At 45.7% G+C, this 16,530-nt stretch overlaps 1 protein-coding gene across 2 annotated transcripts in view; it reads left to right on the forward strand.

Annotated features, from left to right (window-relative positions):
• Positions 1–16,530, forward strand: part of DPP7 (dipeptidyl peptidase 7) — a 27,553-nt gene continuing 11,023 nt past the window's right edge. The window contains exons 1-6 of one of the 2 annotated variants that reach the window (XM_066563122.1): positions 1–147; positions 457–570; positions 4,608–4,747; positions 5,465–5,628; positions 11,679–11,814; positions 15,143–15,224. In XM_066563122.1, the coding sequence (XP_066419219.1) occupies positions 75–147; positions 457–570; positions 4,608–4,747; positions 5,465–5,628; positions 11,679–11,814; positions 15,143–15,224 (709 nt within the window). In that variant the 5' untranslated portion in view covers positions 1–74. The remainder of the gene's footprint in view (positions 148–456; positions 571–4,607; positions 4,748–5,464; positions 5,629–11,678; positions 11,815–15,142; positions 15,225–16,530) is intronic. The other variant, XM_066563121.1, reaches the window with a different exon arrangement.

Below are 16,530 nucleotides of genomic sequence, written 5' to 3' on the forward strand. Positions count from 1 at the left end.
TCCAGAAGCGGGGGGTCACTTGACCGGTGCCTGCGGGGCGGCGCTCGCTGCGCGGTGCAGGTGGAGCGGCTGCTATGGAGTTGCTGCTGCTGCTGCTCTCGGCCCTGCTGCTGTTTCTGCCGCTGCCGTTCGCCCGCGCTGCTCCCGGTGCGTGTTTCGGGTTGGACCCTTCTGCCTGTCACCCCTTCTCCTCCGGCCGGACCCTGCTGCCTGACTTCCTCTTTCCTCGGCCAGAGCCCCGGCCCTCTCATGGACGGGACCCTCTATTAGCTTTTCCAGGCCCTGGGTAGGACTCCGAACTAGCCTCGCTGGGCCGGAGCCCTCAGCCAGCCTGGGGTGCACCGAGAGGGCGCTCCGAGCTCCCCGGGTCCCAGTTCCCAGGCTGGGTTGTGCCGTACCGGGTGAACCTCTTCTGTTGTCGGTTTCCCCTGTGCTGATTGATGATGCCCCCTCCAGCTGCCCGGGTCGTGTGGCCCGGCCTGGAGGAGCGGCTCTTTCCGCAGGTGCGGGACCACTTCAGCTTCGAGACCTGCGGCAACGAGACCTTCCCGCAGCGGTACCTGGTGTCGGGTAGGTCCCGTGGGTGCTGTGGCTTTGGGCTGGATTCCTTTCTGCTCAAGTTTTAACTGCCTCTGTTCCAATGTAAAGTAGGAGCTAGAGCACTGGGCAGCCAAGAATCAGTGTTAGCCACGGGCCAGCCCTGTACGAGCCAGGCATTCCCCAGCATTGTCTATATTCTCCTTTCCTTTTTAATCCACTTTGGATAAAGGCATGTACTTATAGAACAAGGGGGCCTGGCTTTAAATTGAGAGTAGGCTTAGACTGTATATTAGAAAGGAATTCTTCCTGTGAGGGTGGGGGAGGCCCTGGCACAGGTTATGTAGAGGAGCTGTGGCTACTCCATCCCTAGAAGTGTCCAAGGCCAGGTTGGACAGGGTTTGGAGCACCCTGGGGTAGTGGAAGGTGTCCTTGCCCGTGACAGAGGGGTGGAACTGGATGAGCTTTAAGGTCCTTTCCAGCACAAACCGGTCTGGAATTCACTCCTTGCCTTCTGTTCTGGCTGTGTGGTGCAAAGGGGATTGTGGGGACTGACCTCTCTGGAGCAAGAGTAGACTAGAAGCAAGGGACTGTGTTAAGCTTGCACTGGCGCTGGCTCTGTGTGTGTGTCTTCAGTTGGCGCCAGCATCTCTTACAAATATATGTAATCGAGTGTTCTGAATGTGTCAGGAAAAACAAATAGTGACTGAAATGTTGCACTCTGTACTGATCATTTTTAGGAGTAGAGGAGTAAAATGCAAATCACTAACTCAACCCTCTTGGGTTAGTGGTTTGCATTATTTAAACTTGTGCAACTATAGATAGCTTAATCCATGTGAAAGAATGAGCACTGCCAACAAGGAGCCAGCCGTGTCTCATTTTTGGATCACTGACAGTAAAAGAGAAAAGGCCTTTTTAAATAGCATGTGGCTAAAAATACAGCAATTTCCATAACCAGTGTCACATGTTTTTCAACCCTGCCTATGCAGAAGAATTGGGGAGCAAATTGTAGGGAGGAAGAAAAGGTGGACTTGGGAATAGCAACAGATGTGAGCACTGCCCAGCTTCGTGCCCACCTGCTGCTGCCTCCCAGCTGCATTGGGGTCTTAAGATGCTCCAGCTGCTCTGCAGCTTGTTCAGCACCTGTGCCAAGTTGTGTGTTTCACCAGGCATGAATTCATGGATCAGTTCAACCCAAAGATATGAATATGCCACTAATTTTGAGAGCATACCCAAGGCTGCGATTTCACTAATTAGGTGGCCCTTTTTGAACAGAATGTTGGAATTACATGGTTTAAAGCATTGTGCAACTTCTATTTGTTTTCTTTTAAAGCGTTATGTTTTATCTGTGAGTCCTGGGCAGAGCTGAATAAGATTTGTGAGGAGTAAAATATCAGTGCCGTTCTGCTGGTTTATAGAGAGTTTCTTACTCAAAATTCCTGTGATTCCATTTCCCTGTACTGTTTTTTTTTTTTTGTTCAATATGAGACTTTCAGATTATCAGCAAGAAAACAAAAACTAATTTCACAACAGGGAATCTGATACTCTTGAGTTTAGCTAGCAATTCCCCAGGATTTCAATAAAAAAATAGGTACCTTTCTAAGGAGCCCATCTGGTTTGGTTTTGGCTTCTGTGAAGGTTGTTTACTCCAGCAGCCATGAAGCACATGAGGAGAAGAGCCAGAGGAAAGAGAACACAGAGCACTCCAGTTACCTACCCAGTATCCAAAGCAAATGCATCATAGTCAGTTGACCTCTTTGTTAATGAAGAGGAGCAGTTTCACTAATGAGAGGTTTCAAATCCCATTTCAAGCCAAATCTGGCTTTGTCAGTTCTGTGCTGAGAATGCCAAGAATTAAATTTGGGCCTCTCTGTTCATGGAAACAGCCTCATGTGACAGCAACATCCGTGGGACAACTGTTGTTCAGGGGCTCTTTGGATGATATGTTGAAATCAACACTTAACTGACGGTCTGAGGTTCGTCATTGAAGAAAACTATTTATTATCCCTCCTAATTCCTGTGCAGTTTATCACTAAGCTAAAATCAAATGTTTGTTAAAAGTCAGCAAGCATTAGAGCAACTGTTTGTTAGATAAGCCAGTGTTAGCATCACAGCTCAGCTTGTCCTGCCAGTATCAATTTGCATTCAGTTATAAAGTGATCTGAGGATGAAGCACATTATCTTCATATATCATCATATATATACACACACACATATGCGTGTGTGTTACATATATAACATATATCAGCATATCCTGGGCTCCTCCCCACAGTGTGGGCAGCAGGTGTGTGGGGGAATTCGGTCCCTCTGCTCAGGTAGAGGGAGGCAGTTCTACCGGGACCCCACTGGTAGAACTGCCTCCAGGCCCAGGGACCTCAGCACAAGAAGGATGTGGAGCTGCTGGAGTGAGTCCAGAGGAAGCCCCAGTGATTATCTGAGAGCTTGTGTAGCAGAGCATCTCATCCTCTCCCAAGAGCTTATCTGTTGTTTGTTAGCCAGTCAGATAATTCAAACAGGAAAAGCCATGTTATTCTGAGTGTTTTGGGCCCATAGGTTCACACTGGTCTGGTACTTCCCAACTGCCAATAGATACCTTACTGTTGACATGAGATCTGACAAGATAAGCTGGATTTTGACTGACTGATAGCTGTTCACTTTATAACTATAAAAGTCACCCCTAACTTTCACAAAGCAGAAATCTGCTATAGATTCTGCTTCACAAAGCAGAAATCTGCAAATATATATATATATATTTTCTGGAAATATGTGGAGTTTCTCCTATGAGCAGGGACATCTGCTTCTTGGTTACTCCCCAGGGGTTGAGTGAAGGAATCTCTACATTATCACCATTTCGGTGGTAAATTACATTTGACTCCTAATCAATACTGTTACTTTTGCCTGTTTTAATACAGATACTTTGATATAGTGCACTGTTCTCTGGTTTACTGTTCTTTAGTTTTATACTGTGTAGTGAGTAGTTGTGGTTAAGATCTTTTGTCTGTTATCTCTTGTCTGTTTAATAAATAATTCATTTTTATAAGTAGATCTTATTTGCTGTCGTTAGAACTGTGAGCCAGAGTGATTCCTTAAATTTAAAATGTTGTGAAAATTTGAGGCTAAGGCAGGGCTTGTCTGAAGCTTTCCCTTGTCTCATGGCATCTGGGGCCCCTCTGCTCTGGAGACAGGTTGGGAGAGTGCGTTTGTTCAGCCTGGAGAAGAAAAGGCTCTGGGCAAACCTTATTGCAGCCTTCCAGTACTTACAGAACGTTTGTGAAAAAACGGGGGGGGGAGCTTTTTGCCAAAGCCAGTAGTGATAGGGCAAGGGGCAATGGTTTGCAGTTGACAGATGGTGAATTTGGATTGGACATAAGGAAGACATTCTTCCCTGTGGGAGTGGGGAGGCCCTGGCACAGGCTGCCCAGAGAAGCTGTGGCTTCCCCATCCCTGGAAATGTTCAAGGCGAGATTGCACAGGACTTGTAGCAGCTTGGTCCAGTTGGCGGTGTCTTTGCCCGTGGCAGGGGGCTTGAACTGGATGGTCTTTGATGGTTCACCCCCAGCTCAAACCATCCTATGATATGTAATTTACAACTTTATACCTTAGAGCAGGAGTATCAGAAAGATGCAGACAATTCCCTAATGTCAGTTTTGTGTGAAGATTTAGCTGTGCAAATGTTTTGGAGTGAGTTGGGCTAAAAAGGGTCTATAAATGGGAAATCACTCTTTTGGGGGGCAGCTGTCTGCAAAGGACTTGCAGAACTTGAGATTTTAGGTATTTTTCAGGCAGAAGTGAAATTTTCAGGCCATGTAGTGATCTTATGGAAGCTCTTATTTACCCCCACCCAAATGAGAGATTTCTGGAGCCTAACACTTTGTGTTCCCAGATCAGGTCTCAGGAATCAGCCTGTTCACGGAGTTCTTCCTTGTTAACCTCCTGCCCAAAATCAAAAATTGACTCATTTCATGCACATATTCTTTGTTGTGTTTTGGGGGGTATTATGTGGTTTTTTTGTGGGTTTTGGTTTTTTTTTTTAATTTTAATTTTTAATTTCTTTCTTTCAATTGCCTCAGTAAAGTTCTGGAAGAAAGGATTTGGACCCATCTTTTTCTATACTGGCAATGAAGGTGACATCTGGACTTTTGCTCAGAACTCTGACTTCATATTTGAATTAGCAGAGGAACAGCAAGCACTTGTCATTTTTGCTGAACATGTGAGTATTTTAGTCATGCATTCTTTAGAGTCCTCTTCTGTTCAGTGTTACCAAATTCAGCTTTCTGAAGGTCTGGAATAGTCGTACCATTTCTTCCTGTGGAGCTGAGTCAGACCTGGTATAATCTTTCTCCCCATAACAGCAGATCTTCCTTTTGTAATCATGGCTTTTGAGTAATTTTTTACTATACCTCCCAGCACTCCAGGATACAGACTGCTGTTTCAGTACAGCCTATGCCATGAATGAATTGTTTTTGTAAGTAGTTTCTACAGGCCTTAAACTCCATTTTGGAGTAGAGAGATACTTTGTTTGGATAATATTTAATCTCTCTACCCTGAGAAAAGTCCCAAGTCTCTACTTGGGAAAAGTCCCAAGCCAACCTTTTCCACACTATTAAATCTACTATCTGTCATCTTAGGCATGAAGAGATTATCCTGTTCCCTTTTGTAGCTGGGAATTTCAGGAGAGATACATGTGCTGAGAACCCACTTGACACCCACTGAAGCCGCTGTAATGTCCTGGCCATTCACTCCATGATCTGTCCTGAAAGTGTCTGTATCAGGTGCAGAAGACAAGGCACTTCCTCACTTATGGACAAGTTAGAGGATGTCTCATACTCTGTTACCTCTTCATATTAGTGCACAATTAGCCCAGCTCTATGGTGAAAGTAGAGAAGACCCATAGGAGCATTGCCATAGTGTATCTCTTTCATTTCAGAGGTACTATGGGAAGTCTCTTCCCTTTGGAATTGAGTCAACACAGTTGAAGAAGACTGCTCTGCTCACCGTGGAACAAGCCCTTGCTGACTATGCAGTGCTCATTACTGAGCTTAAGCAGCAGTTCGGTGCTGCAGACTGCCCTGTCATCGCTTTCGGAGGCAGGTAAGTATTGTGTGGACTCCTTCCCTTCTCTGCATCCTTTTCCAGCCAAAGTTATGCTGCTGTAGATCTCTTTTGTTCTCAAGGTAGAGCTTTAAGCTATCCTTTTGAGAGTAGATGTGCCTGTGCCTCGGCTCCCATGAGCTCATAACCAGGTCCCACTCTTCTTTCCCATCAGGAATTAGTCTCCATTTGTGGTTGCTTTGGAGAAGCACCCCTGACTGGATGTTTCTAAGCTTCTTCGATGTCTGAATCATCCAAAGCTGCAGAAAAAAATAGCTTGGAAAGGGTAAAGGGAAAATAGCAGCCTTGCTAGTCATAAGCAATGTGATGGTGTGCCAAAACCTGAGAAAACAAGCACTAATGGGGTCCCTCAATCTGCTTTCACGAGGTGTTGGCTACAATGAACCTCACCTGAAATGTTTCTACACTAATGCATACAGCATAAGGAACAAACAAGAGACAAGAGGAGTTCAAAGCTTAGGCCCAAGCCCAGAAATTTGGCACCGATAGCAAAAGTGAAGTCTGGTAGGACAAGTCCTATGACTGGAGTGCCCTGTTGGATGGTTACAGGCTCTTCAGGAGGGATAGGGCAGAAGAGGCGAGGCAATGTCATTGTAGTGGAAGGGATAGAATGTCTGGAGCTCGTAGTTGGCAATGGCACAGTTGAAAGCCCCTGGGTAAGAATCAAAGGACAAATAAATAATGCAGATGTCACTGCGGGAGTCTACTTTGGATCTCCCAGAGAGGATGATGATGCAAACAAATGATTCTTCAAGAAACTAAGGATGCTTTCAATTCAACTTCCCTTGTCCTTATGGGGGACTTCAGCTTGCCAGAAATCAGCTGGGAGAATCACACAGTACAATCTAGGCCAGGAGATGCCCTGAAAAAACCCTGATGACAACTTTATGGCACAGTTCTTTAAGGAGCAGAATTGGAAAGATACCCTTCTTGATCTACTGCTTGTCAACAGAGAGGATTTTGTGAGCAAAGTGGGGGTTGGCAGCTGTTCTGACCACTGCAACCATGAAGCCATCGAGTTTAAAATCTCTTTTGACAGGAGGAAAAGTGCCAGCAAAACCTCAACTCTGGCCATGAGGAGAGACTTCAGCAGACTTCAGGCTGCTCAGGGAATTATTGAGTAAAGTCCCCTAGGGAAATGTTTTTGTAGGTGATGGGGTCCATCTGTGTTGGTTACTTTTTAAATGTCACCTGTTAAGGGCAAAGGAGTAGCAATTCCCAAATGTTGAAAGTCAGGCAGGTGAGGCAGAAGACCAGCTTGGCTGAACAGGGATCTTCTCTTGGAAATAAGATGAAAAAGGAGGTTGTATGCCCAGTGGAAGGAAGGTCAGGTGACATGAGAAGAATACAGAGACACTGCTCCCCCTCTATAGGGAGAAAATTCATGTGATTAAAGCTTAATTTGAGTTGAAATTGCCAAAACTGGAGAACGATAAAAAGAGTTTTTTAAGTATATTAATTGTGAAAGGCAATGTAGAAATAACATTGGCCTGTTCCAGGATGAGGATGGTCACCTCACAAACAGGGACAGAAAGGTCCCTGCCACAAGGCAGAGGTGTTTATTGCATTCTTTGCCTGTCTTCACCATGGTTGACAGACCAAAAGGGCCCCAGTGTCTTGAGCTGGAGGACCATGAATGTAAGAATAATCAGCTCCGTGTTGACCCTGAATATGTGCAGGATCTGCTGCTCCATCTGGATCCCTACAAATCTATGAGGTCAGGCTGGATTCATCCAAGAATCCTCAAAGACCTGCTGATGTCATTGCAAAACCTGTCTTGATGATTTTTGAGCAAGTTTGGGAATCCAGAGACTGGAAGCTGGCAAATATTGTCCCAATTTTCAAGAAGGGCAGGAAGGAGGACCCTGCAAACTACAGGCCTGTCATGGTAGAATCTGAGAAGATCATGGTAAATATTATTCTGGGAACACCTGGACAGCAATGCAGTCATTGGTCGCAGCTAGCTTCAGGAGGGCAAAGTCCTGCATGTTGAACCTGATTTCTTTCTATGATGGGGTAACCCACCTGCTTAATCTAGGAGAGCCAGTGAATGTCATTATTTTGGACTTCAGCAAACCTTTTGATGCTATCTCTTCCAAAGATTTTTCTGGGCAAAATGTCCCGCATATGATGGGTGAGCAACTGTCCACTGGTTGGCACAAAGAGTTACAGTGTCTGGGGTAACACCAGGCTGGTGTCCAGTCACTAGTGGGATTCTGCAGGGCTCCATCCTCAGCCCTCTTCTCTTCTACATCTTTATTAACGACCTGGATGCAGGACTTGAAGGAATACTAAGTCAGTTTGCCAACAGCACTAAACTGGGAAGAGCCGTTGACTCCCTTGAAGGCATGGAGGCCCTGCAGAGAGACCTCATGTGGTGGTTTGACCGGAAATATGTTTTCTGGGATGCTGTGGTCAGGCCAATGGGTGCTCAGATTTTAATACTGGCACCTAATGTGGCCATTGGGACATTGGATGCGCCTCTGAGAACACGGGGTTAAAAGCAGGGCTCTCCCCTGGGAGGCTCTCTTGGGTTCCGGTCAGGGAAAGGTTCAGATCTCCCCTGCCTGGCTGCGGGCTGGGCGGGGCAGGGGAAGCCACCCAGCCCGGTGAGGTAGGCTGGGCCCCTGGCCAGAAGGGAGGTGAAGGCCCCTGCAGGATGGAAGGGTGGAGGAGCACTGAGAGGCATTGGGCAGCCCCCCCCCCCCCCCCCCCCCAACTCCTCTAGGAGAGACAGAGAGAGAGAGAGACTGGTGCCTGTGGCTTGTGCCACCTTGAAATTTAATAGTGGCTGGCCAAGAAGGAGAAGGGTGGGTGTGGTGAGAAGGTGCCCGGCTGGGCAGCCGTGGGAGTTCTGGACAGACAGAGCCTCAGATTTTTAACCCTTTTCTTGGATGATGGAAACCTTACAAATGCTAATCCTCCTGGAGCTAAATGAGAAGAGAGATAGAGATGAGATAAGAGGAAATGGGCCATGAGAGAAATAGAGAAGAACGCAGGTGGAAGAGATGATGGAGTAGCTTATGCTGGACTCTTTGTGTGTAGCCGTGGACAGAGCCATGTTTCCTTGTGATACAGGGACTGCATTCTGGGGGGAGGCAATGCCTCAGGACCAAGAGGGTTCGGTGTGGGTACCCCTCGGCCCCAGGGGGTGAAAAATATGGGGGGGACAGATGTCCCAAAATTGAGACTGTGCCTTTTTGCAGTGGGATGAAGCATCCTTAAAAGTCGACCGTAGAAGCAGCTCTGGTCCGTGTTCAGTGGTGAGAGCACTGGACATGAAAGGAAGAGGTCACCATTGGCACAAGGAGGACTCCTCCTCCTCTTGATGAACTGAGGATTGAGTATTCTGAAGGGTGGTGCCGGAGTGAGAGTCAATGATTTGGGGGATGTATTGTATTGGGAATTTGGTGGAGGAGGAGGAGATGTATTTGTGAAGTTTTCATTTTCCTTGTGTTTTATTTTTTTTTTCCTTGTAGTTTAGTTAATATTTTTTTTTCCTAAGTGGGAGCCTGCTTTGCTTATTCCTGGTCACATCTCACAGCAGAAACCAGGGAGAGAGTAGTCTCATGGAGGCACTGGCATTGTGCCAGCGTCAAACCAGTAAGTCAGACAGATGGACAATCACCAACTGTATGAAGTTTCCAAACGGCAAGAGCTTGGTTTTTCACCTAGGATGGGGCAGCACTGGCTGTGTGTATGGAGTGGGGAATGAGAGGCTGGAGAGCAGCTGTGGGAAGCGACCTGGGAGTCCAATGGTATACTGGATGTGAGTCAGTAGTGCCCTGGCAGCCAGGAGGGCCAACCATGTCCTAGGGGGCATCATTGCTGGCTGAGTCAGGGTGGCAGTTATCCCACTGTGCTGCTCTGCACTGAGGTGGCGTCACCTTGTTTAGGGTACCACAATGTAAATATGTAAATACATTAAGCTATTAGAGAGTGTCCAAAGGAGGGCCATGAAGATAGGGAAGGGTCTGAAGGGGAGGCCTTATGAGGAGTGACTAAGATGGCTTGGTTTGTTCAGTCTGAAGGAAACTGAGGGAAAACCTCACCTCACTGCCCTCTTCAGTATCCTGTGGAGGGATAGTACTGATCTCTTCACTCATGACCAGTGATAGGACTCAAGGAAACAGCATGAATCTGTGTCAAGGGAGGTTTAGATCGGATATCAAGAAAATGTTTACACCCAGAGAGTGTTTGAACACTGGAACAGGATCCCCAGGGAAGTGGTCATACACCAAGCCTGTTTGAATTTGAAAAGAGTGTGAACAACGCTCCCAGGCACAGGGTGGGATACTTGGAGTGTCCTGCATAGGGCCAGGAGTTAGGCTTAGTGATCATGATGGGTCTCTTTCAGCTCAGCATATTCTATAACTATGAAAATGAGAAATTCATCCTGCAGGATCAAAACATTTTACATTGGAAACACGGGAAACTAATAATTGATAAAATATTCTTTCAAGGGGCCACAGAGCTTTTTATTAAACACAACCTCTAACAGCATCCAGCCATTTTCATTGTAGGCCTTTTCATAATTCTGCTCTGCTTCTCTTTGGTTCCTTGCAGCAGTCCTTTCCCAGAGTGCTCACTGTGCTGCAGCTGGGTGGATGTGATGTCCTTGTTTCTTGATGCATCCCCTCTCTCGTAGTAGAGGGGTGCTTCCCTCCAAAAGTCTTCCAGAAGTGCAGGGCTTTGAATTCAATTGCAGTGCACTAAAAAGCATTTGGCATGATAGTTATCATTAAGCCTGCAGCTCGTTGCGGTGTGGTGACGGAACTGTTGATCTCACGGAGATTTTTATTGTGATTATCAGGACAGTAGCTAAAGTAGGAAGGCCCAGAAGCTGTCCTGGGATAGGAAGATGGGAGAGGGATTCATCAAAACCTCCTAGCTGGCTGCATGTTAGACTGCAGCTCTCTGTGTGTAATTGAGGGCTCAGTGTGCAGCAGCCCTGAACACACTAAACCCAAATGAAGAACACTGAAATATGGCAGTGCTGGAGAAGCACAGCATTTCCTGGGAGAGAAAAAACAGACCACTTCTGGTGCTTATAACTGTGCCAAATTAACCTGAAATTACTTGCAGGAGGTTTCAGGTAATGCCAGTCTCCAGGGCTAGAGAAATGCAAATTGCTTTACACATGGGTGTTGTGGGAACAGTATTTACTGAATCACTTGAGGTGGTACAGAGGGAGATTGAGTGCTTTTAAACTTGGAGTTAGACCAGGTTTAATCTGTGTTTTGGGGATGTCATTTGCCACCCCCAGTGGCCTCAGAGGAACTCTGCAACCATCAGCAAATTAATGACTTTGTCATCCTGGGTCTGTCTAGTACCTTTTGATCCATGTGTAGATTCTCGCCCTGGCATTGAAGCTACCAAGGTAGCTTTGACTTTTCTTGTTGCATTTGTTAACTTTTCCCCTTCCCTGTATCTGTGCTGATCAACTACACAGCTGTTATTTGGGGTGCCCAGGGAGAATAGCCTTCACTTTCCAGGAGTCGAGCCTGTTCTGCCACGTTCATGGACACCTTTTGCCAAAACCCTGGCAAAGTTCTGACTAGTTCTAACTAGTTCTTGTCATTTTGTATGCAAAATGTACAGTGTGTCTTCTCTCCCTGAACAGTGAGTGCTTCACTCAAACCCTGCTTTGCTCTGCTGTGAAGCTATTGGGACATGCTCAGGCTGGTGCAAATTTAAATACTGAGGCAGGATTTACATTTGTGTACAGAAGCAAACTGAGCTGCTATGTTCCCACCAGAGCTGGTGTGAGCATTTGGGGAAAGGCCAGTAAGAGCACTGTGTGCTGGTCATTGGCCATAACTGGATCAACATGAGGATGAGGCACAAAGCATCACATGTATCCATTAACATCATGCATATCACGGAGCATGTGTGAAAACATGAGGCATCACAGATATTCATGAGCTTATTGTTACCTTGCTTTAGGTGAGCCTGTAAATGTTGGCCTGAACTTCTGAGTTATTACAAATTGTCTGTTAAAGGAAATAACTGTTGTCTCTCTTTGGTAGCTATGGAGGAATGCTGAGTGCTTACCTGAGGATGAAATACCCAAATGTCGTGGCTGGAGCATTAGCTGCCAGTGCTCCTCTGCTGTCTGTGGCTGGGCTTGGAGACCCCACCCAATTCTTCAGGGATGTCACAGCAGTAAGTAGCATCTCTTTTCAGGAGCAATATTTTCTTCCTTTAGGAATGCTGTTTCTTTTTTCTTTTCTAGGTGTTTAAATAGATATCTGTCCTCACGGCATCACTGCTAAACAGGGAGTGCAATTAAATGGTAACCTGAAAGGAAAAGCAGTAGCTGCAGCATGGTTGAGCACTGCCTCCGCTTGGGCAGCTCAGGGTTCAAAGGTGCTGCTTCAAGAAGCACAACTCCATGCCAGTACCTTTAGTACCACTGAGAATTGACTTTCCCTTTTCTAGTGGCTTGACTGTATTACAGCCTGAAATTTTTCCCTTGTGCCAGGCTGAATGCCTTTTGGATAATTTATTTTTCAAATCCTCTCCCAAAATGCTGTATTGGTACCAATGATTCACAGCATCTCCTTAGTCCAAGGTGATTGCATTTCAGTGAAGAACTGGAAGTCTTCATTTCGTAACTAAAAATGTGCAAGATGTCTCAGGATCACTTAAACTAAAATTTAAATGTGGCTTTTGCAGTTTAAGGCCATGAAAAGTTGGTGTTAGAACTGACTTTGATTTATCTTATAAGGAAAGAAATGTACTAGCTAGTTGTTCTGAAATCTTGTGATGGTGTCTGTTCTGCCTCTTTTTTGATATAAATTTCTAGATCTGGGTGACACAGATGGCTAGCCTGAGCTATCTTTGTTGTCCCTCAGTTGGAGCTGAGGTCTGTGCCTGGTGCAGGAGCCAGTGAGCACAAAGAGCTGAGACCTTTCATGCTTTTCTGCCCAGAATTATTGCTAGGCTATAGTTCATTAAGCTGGCACCTCTCTTGGGGCCTTTGAAGGCTTTTATACAAGTTACAACAAAGAAGTTGCACAGAACTTGTTCACTAGTCACCTTAACTAATGCTTTTCTGCATGTTCTCCAGTCAGTGTCAGTTCACTATACCAGGGTGGTCTGACATTAGCATGTGAGATGTCTCGGGTGATTTTTACCTTGCGGCTTAGTCTTAGGTTACCTTTGGGCCACCTTAGCATTCTTCTCCCCATCCCTCTGGACTGGAGGTGATTCATCTTTGTTGACACATTCTTGTCATTCTTGTGTTACTTTGCTGTTGTTCTCCACTTTAAGGACCACACCTGTGTATGTAACTTGTGGTCTCTTTGTTCTTATTTATATACACGAACAACTTGCTTCAATGCAGAGACTTACAAAACAGATAGCTTTACCAGTAAGTATAAAGAAGAGACTATTATATTAAAATAAACACATTTGAAACTACCTAAATGCATTAAAGAATAATAGACATCTTGTCTTAGAGTTATACATTTTCAAACAAAAAATGTAATACCATTTTGTGTGGAAAAATTCATAGCGCCAGAGGTTTACGTCCAAAAAGGAGACAGAGGAGTCCTGTAATTTTATTTGAATAAAGGCAGAGGCCATGAGGCATTTCCCATGGGGTCTTTCAAATGGTTTGGGAATGCAGCCCCCTTTCTATCCTAATTTCCTGGATGCATCACTCTCTTCCTTCCCCCATTGGCTGAGGTACTTGGAAGGTACAGACTTCCTGAATCAGCTACTCTATGTCCGCCTTTTCTGTGCACCCCTCCTTTTTTTTTTTCTTTTATATAGCAAAACACTGTTCATAATTCTATTAAGCCTTTGTTCTTTTTATCAAAGTTCAGGAATTTAACATGGCCTTGGCTGAGCAATGGCCCATGTCAATTAGTAACATTTCCTAGAACTGGGTAGTTTCTTCTGTTTCTTCACTATCTATAAGTCCCTGGCCCTATCTACAAGCAGATTAACAGTCTGTTTTTTGTAAAGACACATTCATCTTATTCCTTTCAATTTAGTCAGCTAACAGGCCCTGCAGTGGGAATTTCCTTTCAGCATCCTTGTCTTGCTTCAGCTGTAAATATGCTGGGAGTCATTACACACCCTCAAACTTAGGGTATGAAAAAAATCTTTCCAACTAATTTAAAAATCTTTTCATGTGAAAAAACTATCCGACTAATTTAAAAATCTATTTTCTCTGCAGTAGTAAGTCAAGCTCTGGGCTGAGCTCTTAAGCAAGCACTATGTGGTTTCAAAGTACTCCCATCTTCAGTGTGGAGGTTGCTCTGATTTGCAATTTATGCATCTGAAATCTGATTGTTCTTCTTGCTGAGAACACCCATGAGAGCTGTTAATCCCAATGAAGGCACATGGAATGACTGCAATTCCTCCTGCCTCTGCTAAGCTGAACTGTTTCTGGTCTGTAGGGGTCCTCATGCCAGGCAGTGCTTGGCAGCAGCCCAGCAGTGCCTAGAGGAGAGCTCAGCCATCACAGCAGCCAGAGCAGACCTGCTCCTCTGTCCCAGACTAAACTATTCCCACACTCCAGTTAGAGCCATTAGCAGGTGAAGATAATAAGCACATCCAGAAGGATTTTTGGAACTCCTAAAGGGATGCCCAGGTAAACAGTGAAAAACTCTAAAATTATTTATTTAAACATAATTATCCGACAAAGGCAGAATTACGAAGAAAAGAAAGGCGCCAAATCTGTTTTTTAATTGAGGGTGGGTCTTTATAAGAAAAATGCCTAGCTAGTGACTTGTGGTTACTTACCTTGCTCTAGCCAGGTAAAGAGACCTCAGAAGAACCCTAATAATTCTTGTTACAAAACACTGGTTGCCAGCAGACCTAATCTGCCTTACAGCTTGAGAGAGGAGAAAGAGCTTGAGTTCTTTGGGCCTTCAATCACAGAAACAACTTCATCCACCATAACCAGTCACAGCTCTTCAAACCTAACTTAAAGTGCTTTTTCAGGATCAGTAATGGTTTTCCTAAGAAAAAGGACATGGTCATTTGGCAGGCCACTAGCAGGCGTAAGAAGAAAAGCAGATCTTGGTCTTGTACTTCCAATGCATAACTGACTTCTCCTATGGCTCCTTCTCACAGGCAAAGTGCAGTTTCAAGGACTCTGCTCTGTGTTTAAAACCAACAAAATCCTTATGACCTTTGCAGCCCGCCTCTCTCTGTGAGGCATGCTGCATGTTCTCTTGCTGCTTTATGTTCAGTCTGATGCTCCATGAAGGGTAGAGTGTTCTGTCTGACAGGTCATCCCAGCCAGACCTGGTGACACAGCTGCTGCTTGGCTTGAGCTGTCCAGAGTGTGGCTTCTGCAGAAACATGCTGACTCTTTGAAAGACAAGGCAGAAGCACTGGTGTCACTGCTCATGGAAATGCAAATGAGGCCAATAACCCCTGTCATCTTCTGGTCTTTCTGGCAGTTCTTTGTGTTGCAGCCTCTTAAGTATCTCCTGTGGGAAACTGTCATCTCATATCTTTTCTGTCCCTTCAGGATTTTCAGAAGTCCAGCCTAGGCTGTGTCACAGCTGTCCGTAAAGCCTTCCAGCAGATCAAGGACCTGTGCCTGAGTGGAGGTAAGAAGGGAGCCCTGCAGATAGCTCCCAAGGGCAGCCAGCATTCCCAGACATGGGGGGAAAATGTTGATACTGCTTTACCTCAGCTAGTTGTTCAGATAAGTCGGTGCAGATGCCCATATGGCTTCCTCTTTCTGCTTGTAAAGTTTATATTTTTCTTTTATTAACAGTTTCAGTTAGCATTAAAATTGGTAACCAATACTGAAACATAAGTGTGGTGTTACATTTTATTTAAATGGTATGCTCTGTCTCACCCCTCAAAAATGTACCATTTATTCCAAGCCTGTCATCCTCCCCTGAAGTATCATGTATCTGTAATCCCATTGGCCAAAGTTTTATTCTGCGCCCACCTTGAATCTCCCTGTTAAGCTGTGCAAGGGAGACCAGGCTCTCTTTTGGCTCTTTTCTCCCTAGGCCCTTCCCTTCCCGAACCTTCCCTTCCTGGAACCTTCCCTTCCCTATGCGTGTGGTGCCCGTACCTTGAGCGCCCACTGGTCCTTCTTGCCCTGCCCCACTGCCCTGTCTCTCCTTGGAGTAGACCAGCCATCACTTGTGCTGTTGTCCTTGTCCCTAGAGTGGATGTAGGTTGCTAAACACCACCCAGTGCAGCAGCAGCAGTGGCAAGAGACCTTAAATCACTAAAAAAAATATATACTTGAAGTGTTTAGTTTTTTAAAAATCTCTCTCTGTAGTCCTGCCTTGATGTGTGTTGGAGTCAGCATAGGAGGTTCCTGCGTGCTGTTGGGACTCCTCTTTCCTAAAGACTGTCCTCAGAGTGTGAAATGCCCCTTTCCCTGGCCCTGGTGTGGGGTTTTGGGGAAGGGGAGAGGCAATGTGTGGTCAACGCTTCTGCTGGACTCCTTGCTCGAGGCAAGCTGCTACTCCCCCCTCCTGTAATAGCTACACGCCTGTCCAGACCCAATCCAAGGCAGATCCAGCCTTTCTCAGCTGGCTGTTTCGGGAGTGGGGGCAACGGAAGGATGTTGGCTCCGTGCACAGAGCTTCCCATACTCCCCTTGCAGTGTTGTCTCCTGTGTTAGTCATGTCCCCCCACCACCCCAGAGCCTCGCCCTCACCCAGCACTCTGATGGGCCCTGGGCTGGGAGAGCACAACTGTCCATCAATAAAGGGAAGCTGAAGCATTTGAAGGGAAAAAAAACCAAACCAAAACAAAAACAAACAAACAAACAAAAAAAAAAAAAACCCACAAAACTAGGGAGAAAAGAGCCAAAGAGAGCCTGGTCTCCCTTGCACAGCTTAACAGGGAGATTCAAGGTGGGTATGGAATAAGTCTTTGGCCAATGGG

This window comes from Molothrus aeneus, chromosome 19, assembly GCF_037042795.1.
Source record: "Molothrus aeneus isolate 106 chromosome 19, BPBGC_Maene_1.0, whole genome shotgun sequence".
NCBI lineage: Eukaryota > Metazoa > Chordata > Aves > Passeriformes > Icteridae > Molothrus > Molothrus aeneus.